The 25,756-nt window shown below is 40.8% G+C and overlaps 2 protein-coding genes across 4 annotated transcripts in view; both read left to right on the top strand.

The window, feature by feature from the left end:
* SNCAIP (synuclein alpha interacting protein) overlaps positions 1-25,756 on the top strand; it is a 222,024-nt gene that overhangs the window by 64,792 nt on the left and 131,476 nt on the right. The window lies entirely within an intron of this gene.
* On the top strand, positions 19,733-21,455 carry LOC130455432 (uncharacterized). The gene has a single exon (XM_056804505.1). It carries the CDS (start codon positions 20,247-20,249, stop codon positions 21,216-21,218), a length of 972 nt encoding a protein of 323 aa, XP_056660483.1. The 5' UTR covers positions 19,733-20,246; the 3' UTR covers positions 21,219-21,455.

The raw sequence follows: 25,756 nt of genomic DNA on the forward strand, positions 1-25,756 counted from the left end.
TGCCTACACGCTCCTCTGAATAGACACCTTTTATCTTTGCCTCTCCCCAACCTGTTCTTTAGTTTCCCTTTTTAAAAAATCAATATTTTATTTTTTCCCTTAATTACATGAAAAAATTTTAACCTTTATTTTTTCAACGTTGGAGCCAACCCCCCCCCCCCCTCCCAGAGACAGAAGGCAATCCGATACTGGTTTTAGGGACTTAGCGGTGTGAAACATGCTTCCATATTGGCCCTTTGGTGAAAGAGAACTGGAACAAACAGAAGAAGAGCAAAGAAATGAAGGGAAATAGCAAACTCTGTGTCCGCGGGCATCCAGATGCCCTCAGTTCTTTCTCTGGGGTGAAGGGCTTTGTGCAGTCCTTGAGAATTTCCGTGGATTGTTGTGCCCGCTTCTTCCCATTAACATTGAGCCGCTTTAGATCAGGGACGGCTTGTGTTTGCGTTTGTCTCCGCAGTATTTCACTACAGTGCCTGGCATACGGTAGGCACTTAATCAGTGCTTTTTGCCTGCCTACTCTGTGTTCTATTTGGGCATTATTGTACACTCTTGGTGTGGTGCTGGAGTCGTTTCCCTCGTGCCCAGCTTGCTGTGACTCCGTTTGGATTCTCCTAGCAGAGATACTGGAGGGGTTCGCCAGTGCCTTCTCTGGCTCATTTTACCGAGGAGGAACTGAGGCGGACAGGGTGAAGTGACATGGCCAGGGTCACACACGGGCTTCTGAGCACGTCTGAGGCCCTGTTGGAGCTCGGGAAGTCGATATTCCTAGCTGAGACCTTGCTGTGATACATACAATAGTTAGTCTACATTGCGCAGAGGCGCGTGCTCTCCCCTTCCCTCCCCACGGAACTGTGTGCTTCCTCATCTTCCTGTTACCTTTCATTGCTTCTCTGGCTGTCTGGCTACAATTCAGAGAGCTGAGGAGGAGGAGGAGGGTCCGTGCTGGTCTGGAGTCACAGGCGGGCAGATTGTGGCACGGAGGTCTAGAACTTCTGACGTCAGAGCTCATTCTGCTGTGGGAGAGCCTGGAGGGGAAGCCCATGACCAGAGTGTGACAGTCCACAATGGAGCTTGGAACTAAGAGGAACACGTTCCCTTGGAAGTCGTGTGGAAAGTCCAGGAGCCCGCGGGCTGGTGGAGCACTGCCTCCTTCCCCTCCCCCTCCCAGTGGGGGTGGGGCGGGGAGGTTTGATGTCCTTTTGACCATGGGGTCATCGGATGAGGAAGGGGGGTGTGGTGGATCGGGAATGATGGGTACAAGGGGTGACTAGGTTAGGTACCTCCCAATGTTTGTCGGGGTGGCCCTGGAAGGTGGTATCCGTGTTCTTGAAAGATCTGAGGGGAAGTCCCGGTGGGTGGGTGGGGGGCTGCTCCATTTCTCATGTCTCCTTTGATCTAGAAGACTTTGGAAGTTTGGGGTGTCCGGAGGGAAGCGCGGGGCGCCCTGCCAAAGCCTCCAGACTAGATGAACTAATATTATAGGTAAACATGTTGGAGCACCGGGTGGGCAGGCCTGGAGGCAGAAAGACCCAAATTCAAATGCTGCCTCTGTGACTCTGAACCAGGCAACGAATCACCATTTCCCTTAATACACCAGAAATGGAAAGAGCGATCCTCCTCAGCTTCTTTGTCAGAAAAACTCCCTGAATAGTGTGGGCGTGCTGTGGTCCATGGGTCACAAGAGAGTGACTAACTGAAACCTGTGTTTATACGTGCACGTATGTGTTTTACATGCATGCACATATATGTACACACATGTGACATCAACTTCTCTGCCTTTCTGGCACATTGGCACACATGCACATTGAGTTCCCTGGCAGCCAGCGCTGCTATCGGATCAGGCCTTCCTCTACCTGCTGAGGAGCCTTAAAGCCCACGAAAAGAATTAGCCAAGAGGTGGTGTTTGCGCCACATGTCCACCGAGGCCACTGAAAAGCTGGCTTGACGGAGAAGCCTGTGTCTGAGCCAGATGCAGAATTATTTGTGTCTCTATTCTAAGACTTGGGTGATGTAATAGTCCCAGGGATCAGCGTAGTAGAAGCTAAAAAATGAGCAAAAACCCCTGAATTTCCCCACTGAGGCCGTTGGCTCTCCTTCTTTACATTGCTACTTTATTCATATTAAAGCCTACGGTACGTTCCTTTCTGCAGACTACGGACCCGCGTTGCCACTCCAGTGTTAAGATAACAAATACTAATTTCCAGTGATATAGCTTTTTCCTTTAGGACTAATTAAGGAAAACCTATTTATTTTTCTAGGCGTCACTCCCGAAGCACACTCGGCCAGGAGGGAAATTCTACTTAGTGCTCCAAGAAAAAGTGTATGATTTGAGGTCGTTGGCCATTTTGGAGAGTGAGATGCACGGTGCCCGCGGCGTGCATTCTATTCCTTTGTTCAGAGCTCATTTTCACAGGCGTAGAGAGTATTGCAGCGCAGTGGGAAGGCTTCTCGATCGTCATAGGGCGATGCATCCAGAGAGGATCGCCATGACCACAACTCCATGGAATCTTATTCTTTAGTTTCCATTTTTAATTCTTATAAATATTTTATCATTTTATTTTTCATGCATTTTATAAATGAAGAACTGAAGCCTAGAAAAAGAAAGTGGCCACACAGTGAATACGTGGGAGAACCAGGCTGCTAAGAAAGCTTCTTTCTCTGACAGTGCAGTGCCCATATTCGCATCTACCACATTACATGAAGATGTCCATGTAAATCAAGACACGGACGTGTAGAGCTCTCTTTTATCTACGTAAAGCTCCTCAGATTCTATTTGCTTGCGGATGCACTGGTCGCCATTTTCAAATACAAGATGGTGGCCCCAGTGACAACTTCTGAAAAATTTTCAATTCTGTTCCTGGTGATTATATTAAAGTTTTCATTTTTTAATTAATGACATTATACTAGTCCATAACCATTTATCAATAAAGACCCTGCAGGCACCCCTTGGGTTGATAAATGTATACATCAGGCAAAACATAAGAATGGTATTAAACCAGCTTATGGAAACGTTCTTTAATTTTGTATCTATTTCAAAATGGCTGGTTCCAAAAGTGCTCGATACTTGTGCTCAGCTATATTTAAAGAGTGTTTATTCAGTTCAATTCAACAGACTGTCATTAAATGAGAATTGTGGGCCAGGCACTGGAGATACAGATTAAACAAATATTCCCCGCCCTTGAGGAACTTCTGTTCTATGACAGACGTATGGCATCAGCACATGTAAAAGGCTATATTTATGGATTTTCATAATTAAGAAATGTACACAAATGATGACGTCATTGGCACGGACAGCCCATGCCAGGTCCACAGTGACATTGTCCAAGATGTGTCTTCTTGGAAATTCACGTGGATCTGAATCACAGGGCTCGGGCTTGCGACCAATATTGCTAGGCAAGACACACCATGTAATTAGAGTCGGTAGGCCCTGAGGAGAACATTCCAAGTCAGTTTTTCCCATCACTCTAGCGTCACATGGCCAGCAATGTGGGAAGATGGCAGAAGAGGGTGTGAGGCTTTCTTTACTCCAACGACCAAAAAACACTCTGCAGAATCAGTTAAAAGTAGCAAAAACGGACAGAAGGCTAGAGTGAAGCTGAAAAATGGGAGGACGGTTCTGACTTCCCTGGGCTCAGTCCTACCATGCTAGGCCCTGGGGCAGGAACAGAGCCCACAAAATGGAATCAATGAGGCAGCCTCTATGGGCAAGCTCAGCAGCCTCACCCTGCTTGCCTGGATCCCCGAGGAGAATCCTGGAATCCTCAGGCAAAGGGCCCAGGGAGGAGCTGTGCCTTCTGTGTCCTCTGCTTCGGAGACCCTGCTGTGTCATGGCTGGGGACTGAAGGAGTGGACACTGTCATCTGCAGGGCCCTGAGGATGCTAGTTTAGGCCTCAATGCTTGTGAATCAAGGAAAGCTGTCCAGAAATTCTGGAATCAGAGAGGAAAATAGAAATGGAAAGGATCTCCCAATCTCCACCGAAAGAGACCCAAAGATGAATATGAATAGGAACATCAGTGAAAACGAGAAAATATTATAATCAGCAAGAAAAAAGCAAACTCCATTCTGTGGCGCTATGGTCAGAATAACCAAAAATGTAGCCGTTATAGCATTAGAAGAACACAGGACATGGAACAGAGCATTTCATAGAGCAAAAGAGCTCAGCTTGTAGCTAAGAATATCAGATCCAACAAAGATCAGCATCATCATAAAAGGTAAAAAATAAATATTTACACATATTTTCCTGGGGAAAAGCCCAGAACTCAGCAGATCTGATTCATAAGAAACATACAAAGGTGATGAAAGACTAATCAGAAGCAACCCAAGAGGTTCAAGTGTTCGATTCCTGTGCAGGAAGATGCCATCTGTAGCTCCTGGGAATCTGGGAATGGCGTCATTGACTGGGTTTTTTGAAGGGGTGTGATGGATTGAGACTCGGTGAAAGGAATAGAGTAAGCTGAAATGGCGATGGAAGACCAGGGGAGTGTGGAAAGGAAAACTGAGGCTGAGGAGCCATTGTTTAGAATGTTGCTGGGTGGGGGAGTGGCAGTTGGAGCAGAAGAAGCTGGTGAGAGAAAAAGCTGAGAAAGGAGTCTTTGCCCCGTGAACTCTGAAGAGTCAGGAGCTAGGACCCAAGCTCAGATCCCAGCCTGTGGTGACAGAGCCTTGCCTCCCTTTCCCTTGCCCTGAAGAGAGAAGATTCCTAATATCTTTATATCATCAACTAAAGAAAGAAAATAACAACTGCTGCTGAAGGGTGCTGATCCCTTGAATTTCACAGGTCACCCCAAAGACCCTCCCCATCCATTGACCTTCCCAAGAAGGATGCTTGACACCTGATTGGAATAGGATAGTGACAGAAATTAGAGAGGAAGGAGAAAAAGAGACTCTGAAGCCTGAGCCATTTGGCTCAGCTGAAGTAGGGCAAAGACAACCTGTAGGGTCTCCTATTCCCACAAACCTACCCCCCACCTTTGTTACTTGAATTAATAAATAGTTTTGTATTGAAGAGACTTTCAGTCAGATTCAAATCATAGAAGAACAGAGAAAGAGAGGGCAGTGGGCTAGGCTGGCCATTTAGCCTTGGCTAAACAACAAAAAGCCAACAGGGACAGTCAGCCTGCCTTACAAGTGGGAGCCCCAGCCAAGCCTTGAGAGAAGTAAGCTCCATTATTCCCCAGAAGCCTATTTACTGAGCCACTGCCCCTGTTCATCCTTGCCTTAACATCAGCTCGGGTACCTCTCTCATGGGTTGAAGTGTGAGGGAAAGGGAAAATACAAAGATCATCTCTCAGCCCCAGTGGTTCTCCCTTCTCTACCTCTCCAGCCCTCCTCCATTCCCTGTTACAACCCTTCCTCATTCCCTTTTCTTACATTCCTTACAGTAGGAACGGTGGAGTGGCTAATTCCATATGTAGATGCAATAAGGAGAGGAACTGCCATAGAGAAGGAGAGGGAGGGTGGAGGGGTGGCAGGAGAGGTAGTCAGACTTGGGATAGAAAACATACACAGTTAGAAGTGTAAAAACTTTCTTAATGTATAGGGAAACGGAAGAGAAGGGGGATGGAGTAAGGGAGGAAGTACAGAGTGGAGTACATGTCAAGTGGTAGGGGAATAAGGCGAGGACATAGAGAGAGCCTCTAAGGTCAAGATAGGGGAGAGATTTTTAGAATCAAACTCATATCAAGAACTAGGAAGGTACAGTTGTGGAGAAAGGAAGGAATTTTTGGAAAGAGATAAAATGAGAATTAAAAGATAAAGGGGAATGGGAAAAGGAGAGCTATTTGGAAAGGTGAGTGGATAGGATAAGGGGAGATGGGGTGTGAATTGGAGAGATACTGGTCAAAGGATATTGGACATAGGAGGAGGGATACAGTGGAAAGAACGGGAGAAGGGGACAACGAGGAGGATCAAAGTAAATGGAAATGCACAGTTAGTAACTATGACATGGTATGTAATAGGATGAATTCACTCAAGAGAAGAAAATGTATAGCAGAAAGGATTAAAACTGGGTCCAAACAATGTATATCATTTACAAGAAACAAACTAAAAATGAGGGACACAAATAAAGGGATGGTGAGGGGCAGGAGCAGAATATACTATGCTAATATATATATATAATATATATGTATATATGCCATGTATATATAGTATATATGCCAGAAGTATCTTAAGTATCATGTAATTTCTAATATAGTTAAATGCTATCTTTCAGTTGACTCAAATGCCCCAGGGGAATCCCAATCTCATTTATTTGGATATTTATTCCTCCCCATGATGCGGGTCGCAAACCATCCATTCCTCCCCAATCTGTGCAAATCTTGACTAGATCATGCCCTAAATTCACACCAAAATGCCTAATTGAAGTCCTGGTAGTTTTCTTCAAATTCCGACATTCTCAGGGTGCTCTTAGAGCATATGGCTGTCTATTTGTCATTCCTCATTCTTTTTTTTGTTGGTTTGTTTGCTTTTGTTCTTTGTTCGTTTAAAATAATAAATTTCTTTTTAAAACAAATTTCCACAGAAGTTTTCCAAAGTCATATAATCTGTATTGTCTCCCTCCCTTCTTCCTTCCCTCTCCCACAGCTGACAAGGAGTTCAATCTGTTTAGACATTTTTATCACACAAAACATATTTCCATATTATTCATTTTTGTAAGCAAGTTATCTTATAGAACCAAAACCCCAAAACATATCCAAATAAACACGTGATAAGTTATATATGAGTTTTCCAAGAAGAGAACATTGATGATTTGATAGATCCATGATCTTACTCATGTGGGAATTTCTTTCACCATGGCAGATTACTATCCATCCCAGTATCTTGTGAGATGTTTGTTCATGTCTTGAGTCCACCTAATACACTGGATGGATTTTTATGGATCCTTGAATAATTTAGGGATACTAATGCCATCTTCATTAAAGCCCTAACCTGACTTTTAAATGTTGTATGGAGATGACACTGAATTCTCAAAGGTTATGCCTTATCTTCCAATCTAGACAAACAGAAGAATATTCCAATAAAAGAAGAGGTGGAAGGAAGGGTGGAAAGAGGAAAGGGAGAAAGGGAAGGAGAAAGGGAGGGGGAAGAAAGAAGGCAGGGAGGAAAGAAGGGAAGGAGAAGAATGTTTAACCTATAATCATAGAATCTGAGTTCAAATTCCAGTTCTGCCACTTATTGGACCTTGGACAAGTCAGTCTCTCCACCCCTCACTTTCCTCCTCTATTAAAGGAAGGATTTAAGGTAGGCGACCACTGAGATCTCTTTAAACTATAGATCTGTGGTACTATGGTCTTCTGTCATTTAAGATTCATCCTAGCTAATTTTAGAGGGTGTATTTTCATCTGCATTCCTATTCCAACAATTCTTCCACTGGACGTTAATAGTTTTACCATGAAAAATGTCTATAAATATGTTAGCTATTTTATTCTTCATACTGTATTATCGATATTTCCTTGGCTGCATCTTTCTGGAGATATAGAACTCCTTTCTCCTGCTCTCCCAATGTTAGTGAGAATCACAGCCCTGTCCTTAGTCATCTGGTATCTACTTTATTATTCAGAAGGGTCCGATTTAAATTCCGGAAGATAAAAGTGTAAGAAAGATCCCCATTGCTTTAGATAATAAATGTTTTCAATGTAATCAACATTTATTATATGAGGCTTAAGTCTGCTAGAAAGGGTCAAAAGTGTCCCATAAACTCAAAGAAAGTCTACTTGAAAGGTATCTGAGACAGTGAACAGCACGTTGGAGGATCTGAGTTTACATTGTGACTTTCCCCACTTCTGTGACCTTGGACAGATCCCTTACTCTTGTTGCAGTCAGTTTCATCATCTGTAAAATGAGGTGTCGGAGTAGCCGGCCTCTGAAGTACCTTTCATCTCTAAATCCCTGATACTGGCTGGCGCAGTCCTTGGCCATGTGCAATCCGCCTTTCCCCTTTGGATTAGCCCCTTTCCTCAGCATGCATTCATGTAGCATAACATTTGCTTAAAGCTTATAATTAAGTCAATTGATGTAATTTCCTTTAGAGACATCGATTTCTGTAAAAATCCTTATTTAGAAAAATAGCTTGTTTGTTTTTCCCTCCCACAGATCTAGAGGGACTGCCCAACTATTGTGACACTGATCTGGGTGGGTACAAAGAAAGATAAGAGCTTGAGAGATCTATTTTGTAATTGGTATTTTGGGGAAATGGTGAACTTAAAAAAGGTTGATCTTGACAATGTCTGAACTTGCAGCCTGTTCTAGCCTGTCAATGAAACTTGTTAAACAATGATTGTAGTGGAGTGCTGATTAAAAGCAGGACTTCTACTCCGGCTGGCTTCAGAACTAACAAGCCCCTTCTAAATCGCTGCTGTGAACTTTTGAACTCAGAAAACATTTCAGAATAAATATGATAATGGATAAGGTCATTTGGGGCTTGAACATGGTCCTCCTTTGAAATAAATCCGGCAGCCTGATTCTTGGCTTTTTGCATTTTCTTTTCTTGCATAAAAAAATGCTTTAAACTTATCTGAGATCTTTAAAGGACCTTCCCAAGAATGGATACTTGTATTTCTAGTCTGTATTTCCAAATTTCCCACAGAAAAGTCTTCTCTAAATGTATTAAATGATCTCGCATCTTGGCAGTATGACATGAACTCTGCCCACGTTAGCCCATGCGTATCAGGGATCAATAATCCCAACCCATCTATTGTTTCGTTTCTCATTCTGCTCCATGTCATTCCATGAATATCCATTAAATTCTTGCCCATTTGGGGAGTTCATCCCCTTATTCTTTCATCCATTTCCACATAATACTTGAATTTTCTGCCATCCTTCACATTTGGTTCATGACTGCTCCAACGGTAAAGTGCACTCCCTGTGCGTCACTCCATTGCCATCCAGGCACTCATGGTTCAGATCCTTTAGAGACTGTGCTGTTCCATGTACTATGGCCATATACAATCACCCTAAGAACATATGGGTAAAAAGCATTCGCTTTGAAAGGTATTCTGGTCTCTGAAAGCTATAGTTTCCCATCTGCAACTCCGACTTCCTTTTACTTCCTGATCCATAAGGAACCAATCAGTTAAAGAGATTTTCTCAGGCACTGTGCAACGTCCTGGGGATACAAAGAAAGAGAAATGTCGTTCTTATCCTCAAGGTTTTCACACACTTGTTCGGAGAGACAGCATGCAAACAACTATATAAAGAGAGAAAATGTGTGTGACCAGTGGAGGGACTAGGGAGGCATAGCAGGATGGGGGAAGCCTCCTGCAGAAGGGGAATTTGAATTGAGTATTTAAGGAACCAAGAAAAGCCAGGAAGGAGGCAGAAATGGGGAGAGAGAACAGTATAGGCCATTCTTCTGGACTCTTCGTCCTTGAGTTAGCTTGAAAATGGATTCCCAAATGCCTTTAAGTCATATCACTAATAACAAGGATTTGTTTTCTGTGTACAAGAACTCTTCCTGACTTCATGCTGAGCCTCATTTCCACTTTCTCATAAAATATATCAGGTATTAAAAGTTCGAATGTGGTGATCCCACTGTGAATGTTGAGAACAGATCGTTCTAAAATGTTGGTGGATCTGTTCCACTTTTATGTCTATTTGTTGTCTTCTTTCCAGTGTAATTTATAAAGTTCTTGGCATAGCCTGGTTTGGTTGGGTTTTTTCAATGTTTTCCTGGAGACCCATTTTCTCTTTCATTGCTTTTCACATATTCTATAAGTCAATAATAATGTTTGTGATATTCTTGATGCTTCTTTGAAACATTTTGCAAGGGAGTTTGTCCTTTAAATTGGCATTGCTGGGGGCAGCTGGGTAGCTCAGTGTGTTGAGAGCTAGGCCTAGAGACGGGAGGTCCTAGGTTCAAATCTGGCCTCGGACACTTCCCAGCTGTGTGACCCTGGGCAAGTCACTTGACCCCCATTGCCTAGCCCTTACCACTCTTCTGCCTTGGAGTCAATACACAGTATTGACTCCAAGACGGAAGGTAAGGGTTTAAAAAAAAATAAATTGGCATTGCTCTTGGCTGCCATATCTCTTTTCACTTGGCAAAGAGATCAAGGGTTTGCTCAATAAGCTGGTTTCTGCATTCCTTTGGCTACCTTGCTTAGGTGATTGTTTTGAATCCAATAAACTTAATGATGATAATGATAGTTATATTTACTTCTGTCTATGTCCCATTTTTCACAGTTGATACTTGTATAATTTCAGATCAGAGATGTTTTCATTGACTACAGCATTTTCTCATTTTCATCCTTTATTTTGGTGTTAATTTTAACCTTTATCCCAACCAGTTAATGTGATAGCTGCCCATAGATATTGAACAAGATAAGATCCTGAATCTCATCTGATTCCGGAAGCCATTCATTTCTTTTTGTTTGTTTGTTTTTAAACTTTTATCTTCCATCTTGGAATCAATACTGTGTATTGGTTCCAAGGCAGAAGAGTGGTAAGGGTAGGCAATGGGGGTCAAGTGACTTGCCCAGGGTCACACAGTTGGGAAGTATCTGAGGCCAGATTTGAACCTAGGTCCTCCCACCTGGCTCTCATTCCACTAAGCTACCCAGATGTCCCATAGCCATTCATTTCTTGACTGTTAATATATAATCAGTTTTGTGTGTGTGTGTGTGTGTGTGTGTGATATTCTTCATTGTAAGTGTTTTTCTACTCTCTTCTTGAAGGAAATAATTATGGTAAAGCAGTATGAGCCTTCTATCTGCAAACTTTTAGCTGCTTTCATTTCTTAATACTAGACTCTATTTTCCAAATATTTTTTCTCCTCCTATATCCTTCATACCATTGAAAATATATCTACATATAAAGTCTAAATTTTAGAAATTATAAAACTCATAGTAATTTATACTGGGAGATAACAAATAATAGAAATACTCCTGTTTTTTTTTTTCAGTTGAATGAAAAGGAAATGCCTACTTAAAAATAATAGCAATTTCAGAGTGCTTGAAGGACTAAAACACTTTACTAATATTATCTCATTTTATCCTTACAGTAACTCCTGAGATAAGCTTGATTATTATCCCCATTTTACAAATGAGGAAACTGAGGCAGATGCCGGTTAATTTTCCTAGGTCTCATAGTTAGTAAAGAATCTGAGACTGGAGTTGTACATGGATCTTCCTGACTCCAGGCTTTGTGTTCCATCCACTTTACCACCTCACTATCTAATTAGGCAAATTTAGTCCTGATTTAGCTTCTTTACTTGGAAATTCCATTTCATTTGAATGGCTAAAATAATGCCAGAATTTAAATTTATATATGGTGCTTGGTTAAAATTCAGATAAATCATATCAGATTATTTGAGATTTTGGATTATGATGATAATACTTTGGATAAAAATGTCATATCTGCAAAAAACAACTTAATGAATCAGTGCATAGTTTCTTGTAATGTCCTTTAAAAAAAAAAGATTTTGTAATTTCATTCATAGAGTTTGCTTCTGGTAAGGAGATCTCTCTAAAAATGAAGATTGTCTCCTCTAATTTATAGCCATAGCTTGTTGCCTGGACACTGAGAGGTTAAGTTGCTTGCTCAAGTTCATATAATGAAGCTACAATGAATTATAAATGGAAGTTCAGATGAATTTTGCTTACTCGAACAAGTAAAATTATTAAAACCAAATGGTGGGACCTGCACTTAGATGGTAAGAGGTGCCCAGCTCTTCCACCCAAAATCTGGCAAAGACCTAATGAGAGAACCTGGGAAAATAAAGAAATCTAAAGAGAAGCACCAGTAAATCCTTCCATTCATCCAAGTCAGGCCAGAAAAGGCAAATGCACTGGGAGACGAACACTTGGCAGGGAAGCTGCTGTTACTCCAGGTAAACAATCTCAAGCCCCTGACCAAGGATGGTGCAAGGAACCTGTAGTTCTCTGAGCAGGGATATTTGTGGGAGAGAGAAGAAGGCTGAAAAGAAGCTTTGGGATTTGGTGCCAGGAGCATGTTCTGCCTGGGGACACTCGTGTGGACCTGAACTCTTCAAAGCTCTTAGCGGATATATTGTAGAGGGGCTGGAAACCACCGACAAGGGAAGTTCCAGAAGGGCTGGAAGCCCATCGCTCTCTGAGCTCAGTGGCAGCAGAAGAGGAAACAACCTTCAAGACATAGGAAACTGAGGAGAGAACCCAAGAGGTACCAGCCTTCTCCCAAAAATATCCTGGCGCAGAACCTCAAAGCACTCATCTTTCCCTTTTGGCCAACCCTTCTTCTTCTTTCCTAGTGTTCTTCAGTTACTTGATTATGTTCTCCAGAGTTCCTACTTGGTGATGTCATCACCTGCTCACATCTAGTCTACATGCTTCTCCGTGTCCTCTCTGGAGTAATGGTAAGTCTTCCTTGTCTTGCTGCCAAATAGCGATTGTAGTAGATTGTTCATACTGAAATCATGAACCTTTGCTCTTGTGGAGAATCTGGGGTGAATGAAAGCTTTGCAGTTTCTCCAATTCGTCTTCATTTTGGACTCTGGGCCGAACTTGTCCATCGGTGTGCATTAGAATGTTGTTTTCACTGTCGTCTAATAGAGTTTTAGAACTTTTTTATGATTTAGAAGAGAAAAATGGTGAGGGAAAGTCCTACTTGTAGCTCTCTACAGATCTGCACTCAGGTGCCAGGGTCCTCTGCTAGGGCTGAAGCCATATCTACCATCGTTTGGGATCATTCTGAGTGATTTGACACCAACTCAAAAAGCCCGTGCTCCAAATGGCCAGTTTGTCAGATGATGTTTGGATTGAAAATCCAAAGGGAGAGAGAGCAGTGCTCGCTGTTTGAGATGCCCCCAACAGAATTCGTTGCATCCTGTCTCACATGTGCTTTTGTTCCAAATTCCCTTAGTTATTTCCCTTGTTGGCACCTTCATTTCTCTCGTAATCCAGGTCCATAACTTCAGGCATCCTTGATTCGTTCCCAAGGCTCGTCTTCTTTCTTTAATGTTCCTTGCACATATCCCCTTCTCTTCAACCACATAATTGCTATTTCAATCCTTTCTTTGGCAGAGCATTCTCGTGGGGCAAGTCACTTCTTTCCTCTAGGACTTTACTTCCCCTGTCTGTGAAGGGGGAAAACCCAGACTGGGCTGTATTAAGTCTTTCTAAAATTCTTTCCAGCTTTTTATCCTACAATCCTAGAACTGCAAAGAGATATGAGCAGCCCTCATATCTCAGTTGCCTCTCAGTAGAAAACAATGGCAGTTCCCCCATTACGATGCTTTTTTTGATGACCTGCTTGACTGCAAACAGATATTGGCTCCTGTGGCTCCTTCCTTGGATGGAAACAAATCAGCCCAGCTCAGAAAATATTTTTCTCTGAATCATCTTGTTCGGTTAGTCCAGCCCAGCTGTAAGGGAAGCATTGCCTCCTCCCATAGGCACTGTCCTGTTATTCATTAGAACGCCGCGTGGCCCTTGTCCCAGGGTAGGCATAGAATCGAGTTTCAGACATCTTTGTCAAAGGCAGTTATTGATATGAAATACTCGAGTCCAAGATGCAAATGTGTGCACCTCTCCCTGCAAAGCTTATCTTCGTGCTCCTGGGAGAATTCGGTGCTTGAAGAAGCAACATGTCCTCTTTTCTCGGACCTAAAATTGAATAAAGGAACAGCAGTCTCTAATTAACAGTAATCCAAGGTACTTTCTTATTTAAAGCCCAAGTCTTCCATATTAACTCTGCCCATGTGCAATTGAGGAAACCTGGGTTGCTCTAAGCCACACAAAAAGCATCTACAGCTGAATCAAGTTAAAATAAATTCTAAATAACTTCAGCAGTTTGAAATTTGGAAAACCGCCTAGACCCTATGCATTCCCTCCCTTCGCTCTTCTTCATCTTCTGTGTGTGTGCGCTGCATCGTATGCCAAAGTAAATTGAAACAGTGTAGACCCTTTGAGCTCCTCCGCTCTCACATGACCTCAGCTGAGTTGGGTTGGCATTGCCAGTGTTTGGTTTGCAGGGGAAGGTTTTTTCTTTTGAAGCTTCCTTTGAAGCTTCAACCTCACAATTACTCAATGTGGCAGGAGAAAACAGACTCTATTTCTTTCAACTCTTTTCCAAAGCCATTCCTAACGCAGGCAGAAGAACGGAACCCAGTGCAAGGACAATAACTAGAGAGTGCCTAGAGAAGAGTGATCAGGAGGGCGAAGTCTCTCAAAGCCATGAGCCATGGATAAGTTGAAGGAATTTGGTGTTTGCCTGAGAGGAGAGAAGATTCTGGGCAGACACAATAATTATGCTCAAGTAGTTTAGGGACTGTTAGGTGGAAGAACCCAAGACCAGAACTAATGAGAAGAGGCGGTGTATGTAGAAAAGAGAGTTTTCTGTTTGATGTGAAGGAAAACTTTCTCATCATTTGAGCTGTGCAAAAGTGGAATGAGCGCTTTACATCGCTTCAAATTTATCTTCGTAAATGATTCCATGGATCAAGTGACGCTTGATTGGGAATGAGGAGATTGTTTCCTTTGCTACTTTTATATCTCCCAAAGTGCCTAGCCTTATGCTAGATATTCAATAAAAACTTGATCGATGGATTTATTCTGGCCCAAATAAGTTACGTGCTTAGCAGTCCAGCCTTATTTAGCAACACTCTTAAGATCTATTGCGGGACTCAACAGATTTTACGGAAGGATTAGATGATCTAGTCAGTGCTAACAACAGAACCCTTTTTATTTTGTATTTTCAATGGCCTACCCCAAAGAAGAGACTATGGCTTACACAAGATACCCAACGATGCAGGAGCCAAAGACAGTGATTGAAAGTGAACAGGATAGCACCACAAGAGCTAGATCTGACACCTTGGAACCAAGGGAGCACACACGTTTTCTTACACTGGGACTGAGACTGACACATACAAATGAAGGCAATTTCTTGATACCTCCTCCTTGTCCTCTGAGGCTAGGACTAAAACCATCGAAGGATTATCAGGAGGAAGCAGGTTAGAGTTATAACCAGGGATGTTGTCAGGGAACCCCAGACATGATGATTGATCTTTCAGGCCATCACAAGAAGTAATCCATGATGGTCTGAAACAGTGGTGCTAACCTCCTAGAAACAGGGGCCATTAATAAATCTATAGTGATTTCTGCTGGCTCCATATTAATTAGTTTTAAAATGTTCTATTGTCATTTTACTTATTTAGTTAAATATTTCCCAGTTACATTTTAATCTGGTTGTGCTGCAGGCAAGTATCTGACAGCTCTGGTGTAAAATACCACAAAGCTTTGGGGTCAGGGCAGCTTGCGTAGCTTGGGCATCATAGCAGTTTTCTGAGCTTGAGGATGATGCCAGTTCTTGTTTTTGAGAGTTCAGCCCTCAGCGGCCTCCCAATTGTGGTGCGAACAGCTTATATCTATTCTGTATTCCCTTGAGCCAGTCTAGCTGTTTTTCTTGTTTTTTTTCTTTTCATTTTAATGCCGTCACTACCTTTACTCTAAGCACATGTTAGATCATGACATTAAAGAATTCAGATGTAGTGGTTGTACTCTCTGTGGTAGGGAAGGAAAAAAACCTGTTACAACAATCTTTGCAAATCTTTTCTGTTTTATTTTGCTTGTCCTCCTTCCACTTTCAACTAGTTAAGCATATCATCTTTTGGTTCGACTTTGCTTAGTTCAATCTCCTGCCATGCTTCTAAGAAAATGCTATCACCCTTTACAACTTTTCTCTGCTTTTTAAAGACATCATGGCCCATCATTTTCCATAATCTCTTCCATGAGATCATGTAAAACAAAGTCAGAATATCTTAATCTTATTTTTTGTTTTTATGTGACCTTCATTTCTCTTCTCCACCCTACTCTATGGACTATTAAAGAAAAAGGATAAAAAGCTAAACACCTAACCTACACCTATGAAATGTTTCTGGCTTTTGTGCCCCCTCATATAAAAACAAATGTTATTCATTCATTTCAGTCATGTCCAACTTTTTATGACCCCATTTGAGATTTCTTGGCAAAGATCCTAGAGTAGTTTGCCATTTCAACCTCTAGCTCATTTTGCAGTTAAGGAAACTGCGGCAAATGAAGTTAAGCCACACAGCACACTGGTGTAGTAAGTGTATGAAGCCAGATTTGAGCTCAGATCTTTCTGACTCCAGACTCTTTCCACTGTGCCACCCTGCTGCCCTGAAAGATACTGGAGTTGCTTGTTATTTCCTTTTTCGTTTTACAGATGAGGAAACTGAAGCAAACAGGGTTAAATGACTTGCCAGGGTCATATAGCTAGTAACTGTCAAAGGCCAGATTTGAACTCAAGAAAATGAGTCTTCCAGTCTCTGTGCCTGACACCCCATCTACTGTGCTAGCCCACAAAGGAATGAGGGGTTTCATTTTTTCCTTCTCTTCCTTGGGAACAAGTTTGGTCATTATAATATATAGCATCCAGTTTCATGGTTTTGGGGTTGTTCTTTCTAGATACATTCTTGTGGTCATTATATAAATTGTTTTCCTGGTTCTGCCTACTTCACTCTGAATCAGCTCATATAAATCTTTCTGTGGTTATCAGAATTATACTTTTTTTGGTTTCTTATAAATAAATATTTCATTACGTTTCGTTCCACAAGTTTTTTATTATTTATTCCTCAAATAATGAGTATTCTTTCCCTTCCACCCCCAGATTTTTTTAAACATTATTTTATTTGGTCATTTTCATACGTTGTTCATTGGAAACAGATCATTTTCTTTTCCTCCCCCCAACCCCCCGCCACCCCTTCCCTAGCCGACGTGCGATTCGTCTGGGTATCACTTGTGCTTGCTCTGAACCCATTTCCTTGTTGTTGGTATTTGCATTAGGGCTCTTATTTAGCGTCTCTCCTCAATCATGTCCCCTCAACCTCTGTAGTCAGGCAGTTGCTTTTCCTTGGTGTTTTTACTCCCTCAGTTTGTCCTCTGCTTGAGGATAGTTTTTTTTTTTTCCTCGTAGATCGCAGCAGGTTGTTCAGGGACATTGTAAAGCCATTACTGGAGAAGTCCATTAAGTTCTCTTGTACCACAATGTGTCAGTCTCTGTGTACAATGTTCTCCTGGTTCTGCTCCTCTCACTCTGCATCAATTCCTGGAGGTCGCTCCAGCCTCCATGGAATTCCTCCACTTTATTATTCCTTTTAGCATAATAGTATTCCATCACCAACATATACCACAATTTGTTCAGCCATTCCCCAATGGAAGGGCATCCCCTCATTTTCCGATTTTTGGCCACCACAAAGAGCGCAGCTAGGAATATTCTTGTACAGGTCTTTTTCCTTATTATCTCTTTGGGGTACAAACCCAGCAGTGCTATGGCTGGATCAAAGGGCAGACAGTCTTTTATCGCCCTTTGGGCATAGTTCCAAATTGCCCTCCAGAATGGTTTGGATCAATTCACAACTCCACCAGCAATGAATTAATGTCCCTACTTTGCCACATCCCCTCCAGCATTCATTACTTTCCTTTGCTGTCATGTTGAACAATCTGCTACCTCAAAGTTGTTTTGATTTGCATCTCTCTGATTATAAGAGATCTAGAACACTTTTTCATGTGCTTATTAATAGTCTTGATTTCTTTAACTGAAAATTGCCTATTCATGTCCCTTGCCCATTTTTCAATTGGAGAATGGCTTGATTTTTTGTACAACTGGTTTAGCTCTTTATAGATTTGAGTAATTAGACCTTTGTCAGAGGTTTTTGTTATAAATATTGTTTCCCAATTTGTTGCTTTCCTTCTAATTTTAGTTACATTGGTTTTGTTTGTACAAAAACTTTTTAATTTGATGTAGTCAAAATTATTTATTTTGCATTTTGTGACTCTTTCTAAGTCTTGTTTTGTTTTAAAATCTTTCCCTTCCCAAAGGTCTGACATGTATACTATTCTGTGTTCACCTAATTTACTTATAGTTTCCTTCTTTATATTCAAGTCATTCGCCCATTCTGAGTTTATCTTGGTGTAGGGTGTGAGATGTTGATCCAAACCTAATCTCTCCCACACTGTCTTCCAATTTTCCCAGCAGTTTTTGTCAAATAGTGGATTTTTGTCCCCAAAGCTGGGATCTTTGGGCTTGTCATAGACTGTCTTGCTGAGGTCACTTACCCCAGATCTATTCCACTGATCCTCCTTTCTGTCTCTTAGCAAGTACCAAATTGTTTTGATGACAGCTGCTTTGTAATATAGTTTGAGATCTGGGACTGCAAGGCCACCTTCCTTTGTATTTTTTTTCATTATTTCCCTGGATATCCTTGATCCTTTATTCTTCCAAATGAACTTTGTTATGGTTTTCTTTAATTCAGTACACCCCCAGATTTTTTAAACCACATTTTGGTATGTGTACAATATTTCTGTTTTTAACCTCATAACTGTATAGCAGTAAGATTTGGGGGGCAAAGAATATGGGCATTTGAGTCATTTTCAAAATATAATTCCAAATTGGTTCTCAGAATGGTTGAAACAATTCACAATTCCACCAATATTTATTATTAAATCTATATTTCTGTAGCACCTCTGATATTAACTATTTACATATATTTTCTTCTATGCTAGTTTTCTGAGTGAGAAGTGCAACGTTCTCCTTATCTGCCTCTTTTTTTAATTATCAGTGATTTGGAGCAATCTTTTCTGTGTTTGTTAACAATTTTTGGTTATTGTGAGCTCAGTTTGAGCTTATCCTTTGACAACTTATCTGTTGAGGAGTGGCTTTAGGTCATAAGCTATTTGCCTATATACTTTTTGATAACAGACCCTGATTCAGAAATATTTTATGAAATTGTTTTTTTCCTAGACATCCACTTTCTTTTATTATCCTAGCTGAGTTGTGTTTTTCCCCCAATTTATATTCTGAATTAGGCTTGCCTTTGGTTGCCATTTTTCTTCTGAAATGTTAGTCATGTGATTTTTGTCTAAGGAATTTTCAAGTTATTTTCTTCTCTTTGTGATTTACATTCGTTAACTCCTTTAGGAAATGATTTTAATGTATATCTATGTCCTTACTTCCATACATTACCCATTTTCTTTATCAATAGTTTTCTCTTTGGCCATACAATGTATGAAGTAAGAACTGGAATCATCTGAACAATAATGTTTAGCACAGTTTCCTAGTTCAGCCCCACACCCTCTAAATCTATGACAAAAGCTCTTTTATTGATGCCTTCTAATTGCTGAGGAAGCTTATTAAGCTGATTGTCCAATCAGCACGTTGAGAGTCAGATACAATTAGGCTGGGTATTTGTATGACATTCATTTCTGAAATGCTTCCCATTTATCATATTGTTTGTTGCTTATCATATACAGAGCAGAAAATGACATAAGAGATCCTAGAGATCTGGCCTCAGACACTTCCTAGCTGTGTGACCCTGGGCAAGTCACTTAACCCCCATTGCCTAGCCCTTAACTACTCTTCTTCCTTGGAACCAATGTACAGTATTGATTCTAAGACAGAAGGTGAGGATTAAAAGAAAAAGAAAAGGTGGTTCTAACAACTGGTCTTTTTTCTATTGAGAAAAAAAGAAAATATTAAATTATTAAATAACTGCCCTGAGAAAGATCATTAAGTTATTGCTATTATTTTATTATTGCTAATACCCTAGTGTTGATTTGTGGTTTTATAAACTTCCTAATTTAACCCTACTTCACAACTGAAGAGTTTTACGGAAGGTGGTATGACAATGGAAGGCATTCCAGACTTCGAAGATATTTCCGTTTGGATTCTGAATGAGACATTTGCTAGTTGTATAACTTGGGCAAATCATTTAGCTGAGCCTCAGTTTCTTCATTGTAAAATGAGGATAATAATACTTGCATTACTTCTATAACCTTAATGTGCAATACAAATACCTTCCATTCTTTTTCCCAGAACTATGGGTGGGGAGGATGAATGTTGACATCAACATTCAGGTGGCCTCAAAATAGGCAATTCTGTAGATCTCTAGGCAATTCATTTTCCATTCCTTCATCCTTCCTATTAAAAAACCACAGGCCCGTGTGCATGTTACGATGCTATTAATATAGTCCCACGACTTTTAATTAAAGTCATGATACCTAGTGACTTTTCATAATAGCACTGTTCCCCGGAGAGGTAAAGATAGAGCTCTGTAGGGGAAAACTTAATGAGATCTTTTTTCAGCTCCATCATCAAAGCAAGCAAATTGTTACAGAGTATATTTGGTCAGTTGGGGAGATGCCATAAGAGTGGAGAGATTTTTAGTTTTTGCCAGTATTGCTATATGTACATATTTAAGAATCTGTTCCAAATACCAAAGGAACAGAGGCAAGGAGTACGGACGTACCAAAGACAATGTTGCCATTGGCAGACACGTTGGAGCTCATCATTTGTGCCCTTCTCATTTTGCTGAGTGTGGTGGGGAATGTGTGTTTATTTTTTTCTACAAGGAGATGCATCCGTGGGCCTCTGAAGCCATCCTTCCTGCTCATTTTCAGTCTTGCATTAGTTCACCTTCTGAAAAACCTGGTTGTGAATATCATGAAAATCGTTTTTTCCTCTGGTGGCTTGTTGGACTCGGTCAGCTGCAAAATTCTCCGATTCACAGAAACTCTGACCACTGAGCTCTCTGTCTGGTTCGTGTTACATTTTGCCGTGCTTCACCATCGTGAGCTGTACCAAATTGTCTATCCCTCCAGTGAGACTCCAAACCTGAGCCATCAGAAGGGGCATTTAAAGGCAGTTCCCATTCTGTGGATCACTGGATTGGGAGTTTGTATTCCAATTTTAGTCTGCACTGAAAAGCTTCCACCTGTCCGCACAGCAAATAGCACGGGTCTGCTGTATGCCCAAAGCCTTAACCTGGCTTGCAAGATTGACTTTGGAAACCAACAGGTAGAATATTACTATGAGAAAATATTTTTAGTCCTTGTTGATCTTCTTCCTTTGACTGTCTTGATTTTTCTTTGTTGTTGGATTGCTTTCCTGCTCTGGGAGCAAAAGAAGCAGACCTATGGCAACATTTGGATAGGAGAGGATGCTGCAGAGACTGAGATCTTTCGAGGAGCTAAAGTCAGTATTTTGTTGACGTTACTGATTACCTCTCTGTGGATTTCCCACTTTGTTTTGATTGGTTTCTTGAAGGATTTGGAATCCTGTTCCTTTACTCCAGCTTTGCTCACAGCTCTGTCTTCAGGTTTTTCGACTGTTAGTCCCTACGTTCTTATGTTGGTTCATTACAAAGTGAGGCTGGAGGCTTTCTGCTGTCGGAAAAGAGAAGGATCTGTTATTCAGACTACAAATGTTCTTTCCTGTCCATACGCATAAAGACAAAAACCACGTTATCGTTGCTTCGGTAACACGGGAACCTTCCTATTTTAGGGGAAGCAGAAATCGACCTGTACTCCTTGTCATCTGATAGGCAGGCAGTTCCTCCCAGTCAGGACAACAAAACGCAGCACCTCGTAGTCAAAGCAGGTATCCCAAGAAAACCATGAAAGGAAGTATGGACGCCAATGATTCTGCAGTAAGTTAGGGTTGAGGGTGAGGGAGGAATCACCAATCAACAAGCATTTTCTTAAGTGCCTACTGTTTGCTGGGAACTGAGTGAGGCTCCAGTTGATGAAAAATGTGTTGAATTGAAAAATAATCCTAATTATGGGGGAAATTATCAAGTATTACTGAGTCTAACACTGGTTATTGTAGAAAATCAAAAATAGCCCTGCATAAAACCAGTCTTTCTAGGACTATCGAAGATTCATTGTTCCAAATCACAACACTTACTTATTGAGTGATAACTCTGTGTGAGACACTCTGTAAAAGAATTAATGCTGGAGATGCTACTCACTCCCTGTGACTCTTTAGGATGTGTCTGTCACAGGAATAAATTTTGTTCTTCTCTATTGCTTATTTGAAATACCTTAACATTATGTAAGAAATAAATTAATAACTTAATCTCTTGGGTTTTTTAATTGATCAAAATACCACGTAAATTTGAAATAGTCTTTGTTTGAACTCCTATCCTCTCAATAGCCAACAATGCTGCATAAGAATCAGAACAAAGATTTTAAGCTAGCATTTGCTCATTTGTAGTGTATAATTTCTAAAAATGATTTCTCCCATTAAATATTTGGGTTTTTGCAGATTTTTTCTCCCTCACCCTTTTGACTATTCCAGTTATATAAGTGAATTGCCTCCTGAAAATAAAGGAATGAATTTTCAAAATAATTCTTTTCTTCACATTTTGGTCAATTCATGATTTAGAAGATAGAGTGCTACCTATCTAGTAAAAACCTTAAAGCAAACCACTGACTAAAGTTTCAATCGCATAAACATTTATTAAGTGTATACTGTATTCTTATGATCTATGGATGAGGTCATTAAAATCTGTTGAAAAATATTCAGAAACAAGTGTGCCTAATGTCTCTCTTCTCTTTTCCTTCCCTTTCTCCCTTCCTTCCTCTTTTCTCCTTTCCCTTTTTCCCCTTCTTCCACTCATCTCCCTATCTGATGAGACGATATTTTTTTTCAGAGCTTTTCTGCAATAGTGAAGAAAAGATCTTAATATGCTTATTGATTGCAAAACATTTTTGACTTGGTAGAGTAAAATTCCACTTCAAAACAGGATATCTCGCATGTCCATGTTGAGATTATACAACCTTCCTTGATAGAGACAGGCAGATATATACAGCCTAAAGGATAACTTTGCACAGTGATCCTCTCCATTTTGCTACTCACAAAATATATATTCAACAAAGCTACATGCCCATAGCAGAGACAAGATGAGCTTTAAGCCTTAGGACACCCTGATGGAAATGACCAACAGGAAGTTGGCCATGATAGAGTCAAGCTCAGAGGCTACGTACACTAGAGTGAACAATAACAATTTATAATCGGGTTAACAGGATCGAGACTTTTCCCCACACAGTTATTCATATCCTCTCCTTATAACACTTATAAATATCTCAATTCAATGGCTAGTTTGTACGAAGTTCTACGATCTTGTAACTTTTAATGGCAGCTCTAAACGTTGGGATCTGTTAGGCTAAAGTTCATTTAAAGGATGTTTTCACATGGAGGTTTTCGCCATGGGAGACAAACACCACTCTAGTTTTCACACATCCAATCTGGATCTCATTAACAAGGAGGGCCTATGAAGATCTCTACAGCTGGGAGGTGCAAAGAAAGGAAGAAGGAAAGAAAGAAAGAAAGAAAGAGTTTTCAAGGTAACCAGGGCTGGAATTCCATGGGGCTTTGCAGGTCAAAGACAACACCTTATATTGCACAGTGAAGGAAACAGGCAGACGTCAGACCATCTGAAGTTTCTGGGTGGTCTTCATGGGAAATTCTACGTGAGTCCACAGAGGTAGTTTAGTCTGAAGAACACCAGGCATAGACCACAAGTAGTGAGTGAACATCTGGGTGGGGAGAAGATGGGGGAGGGAGAAGACTGCTGTCTTTTTTATTCCGTGTAAATTGAAAAGGAGACTGGAAATGATCGAGACTTACCTCAGGATCTCATCCTCACGAGTAATCATCTGTTTGAATGAAGAAACCAGTAGGGCAAGGATATATTTCTCAGATTCTGCCCCTCCTCATCACTATTATTTCCTTTGCTCTAACTTGAATTCTGGACCAGTCAATGACAGTTCATAATTTTTATTTACTAATAGCCCAAGAAAGTAACCGTATACATTAAGGAATCTTTGTAACATTCATTGTGAAACACGACCATTCCAGATGGGCCAAAAATGTGAAATTTGGACTTGGGAGCTTCCTCTATGTAGCTGAGAAAGTTAGTCTGTTCCCAGGCTGTTCTATAATTTCTTTAGAAAACAGTGCAAGACGCTGTTGGCTACAGCTCCTGCTCAGCTTTCCCATTCCTGTAAATTTATTGTTTCCTTTTTTTCCCCCAGACATTTTCACTTGCGTATCAAATAGTATGAGTTGGGCTTCTCATTGCATTTTAAATATCATCTTATTCTTTGAACATATTGTTGATTCCTTTAGAATTGACCAGTTATGCTCGAGGGGAGTCCACCATTTTTGCTTAATCCTCCATCTTCGTCTCAGCTGACTGGAGTTTGTTACTAGTGATGAGAACAGGATGCTGACCCAGGTAACCTCAGACACATGACCTGAGTCCCCAGCTAGAGACTAAAACGCTAACCTGGCCTAGACATCCCATGAGTCTGGGCCATGAGGAACAACAGGAACAAAACAGGAATGCTTGGCACAGACTGACATGATCTGGAAAGACAACTTGGCCCTAAGAGACTTGTCTTTAGAGGAGGTTGGTCCGTAGCAATAGCATGTATGTGAGGGGCAATTGAAGCCTAGCAGTTATCTTTATTTCTAAAGTGCTTCTAGGTAATGGGGTGGCTTTGCTGAACACATTTGAGACAGAATGTGGAATTTTAAACTAGCTATTTACGAGCGAGAAAGACGTATACTGCAAGAGGGGGGAAGAATTAGAGCTCACGTTGGGGATCGTTTTCCAAATGACATTGACACGTATTCTAATTTTTAAGAAGAAGGTGGTTGGTCAGAGACCTTACAAACCTTCCTTAGTACCATTCTAACAGCTGAGAGAAAGACGCCTCGTAGAAATGAACGTGGATTGTTTTGGTAGCGGCTATGACGACTGACACTTTACATTAAACTTCCAAATTCATTCTTTTGTTAGAGAAACAAAATCTTAGAAAGACTGTGGCTCTCTGACACTGTAACTAGAAGCCTAAAGAAGTTTGGAGGGCGCTTCAGGGAAGTGGTCTGGGCTATGGGATCAGCCATGGCTGCTTGGCATGAGATCAGAACCTCATTCTGCAATCAGCACTACCTCGTTCTGTGATCAGGATGGCACGATACTGTCTTGCAGTTTCCTTTTCTTTAAAACGTAAGTGGTCTGTATTCTGCCTGCCTCACAGAATGGCTGTCAATAAAATCGTCTTCTCACAGGTAGGTATATGCAAGTGCTTTTTCAAAACGAAGTCTCGTACAAATATAAGACTCTTCATAGGTCTGTTTTCAAAGGGTCACACTAGTAAAAAATTCTAGCCTGCTGCTTCCATCCATGTTTCCCTCCTTTATTCTTAGACTGTCTCTGTGGTACTTGGCTCATGAACAACTGACATTCTTGCTCTATCTATCATTTTAAGGGCTTATAGCTTCTGCCACGACTCCAGACACTGTTGAATCAAAAAGTGAAAGAAACTTAATTTAACATTTAGAATGACTTGCTTCATTGCCAACACAGCTACTGCCAAGTGCAGACGGCACTTTATATATTGGATCTTCCTTTTTTCCACTCAGGCCTGCTGCCAGTTATTCAGTCCTGTGATGGATTGTGTACTCATTTTACTGAATAAAGTCTGTCTGATATTTTAGAATAGAAATAAAAATGGAATAGTCTGCCCAAACCAGATAGCTATTTGCCCTGTGGGTGACTGGGCACACGGATTGTGTGGCTTCCCACATTTTGTGGATTAAGGATATTAGAAACGTGCTATAATATTAATAAAGTTAATCATCATCTAAAAGTTAAACATCATCAAAAATACATGATCATGTAACAATTTGTGACTTACTTTTAATTGTTATGCTCTTGAGTACACTAGTAAATAACACAGTTTTTCAGTCGCAATTGGGAAATAGGAATCCTTAGCATAATTCCATGCAAACTTTTGTAAATTGGGAGGAGGGAAGGCATTTTTTATTTCTATGGAGCAATATATATTTGATTTGACAATAAAATGATGAGACTTTAAAGCGCCAACACATCAAAATTTATACATTTAAAAGAGTGCTATCATTAAAGTAGTTAACCTTGGGAGGTTATGCACATATTTCACAACATTCCAAACCCT

The sequence above is a fragment of the Monodelphis domestica genome, chromosome 7 (genome assembly GCF_027887165.1).
Source record: "Monodelphis domestica isolate mMonDom1 chromosome 7, mMonDom1.pri, whole genome shotgun sequence".
NCBI classification, from domain to species: domain Eukaryota; kingdom Metazoa; phylum Chordata; class Mammalia; order Didelphimorphia; family Didelphidae; genus Monodelphis; species Monodelphis domestica.

Bases quoted from the DNA above. Each gene is read 5' to 3' on its own strand.
- LOC130455432 (XM_056804505.1), top strand. From the start codon at position 20,247: ATGTTGCCATTGGCAGACACGTTGGAGCTCATCATTTGTGCCCTTCTC.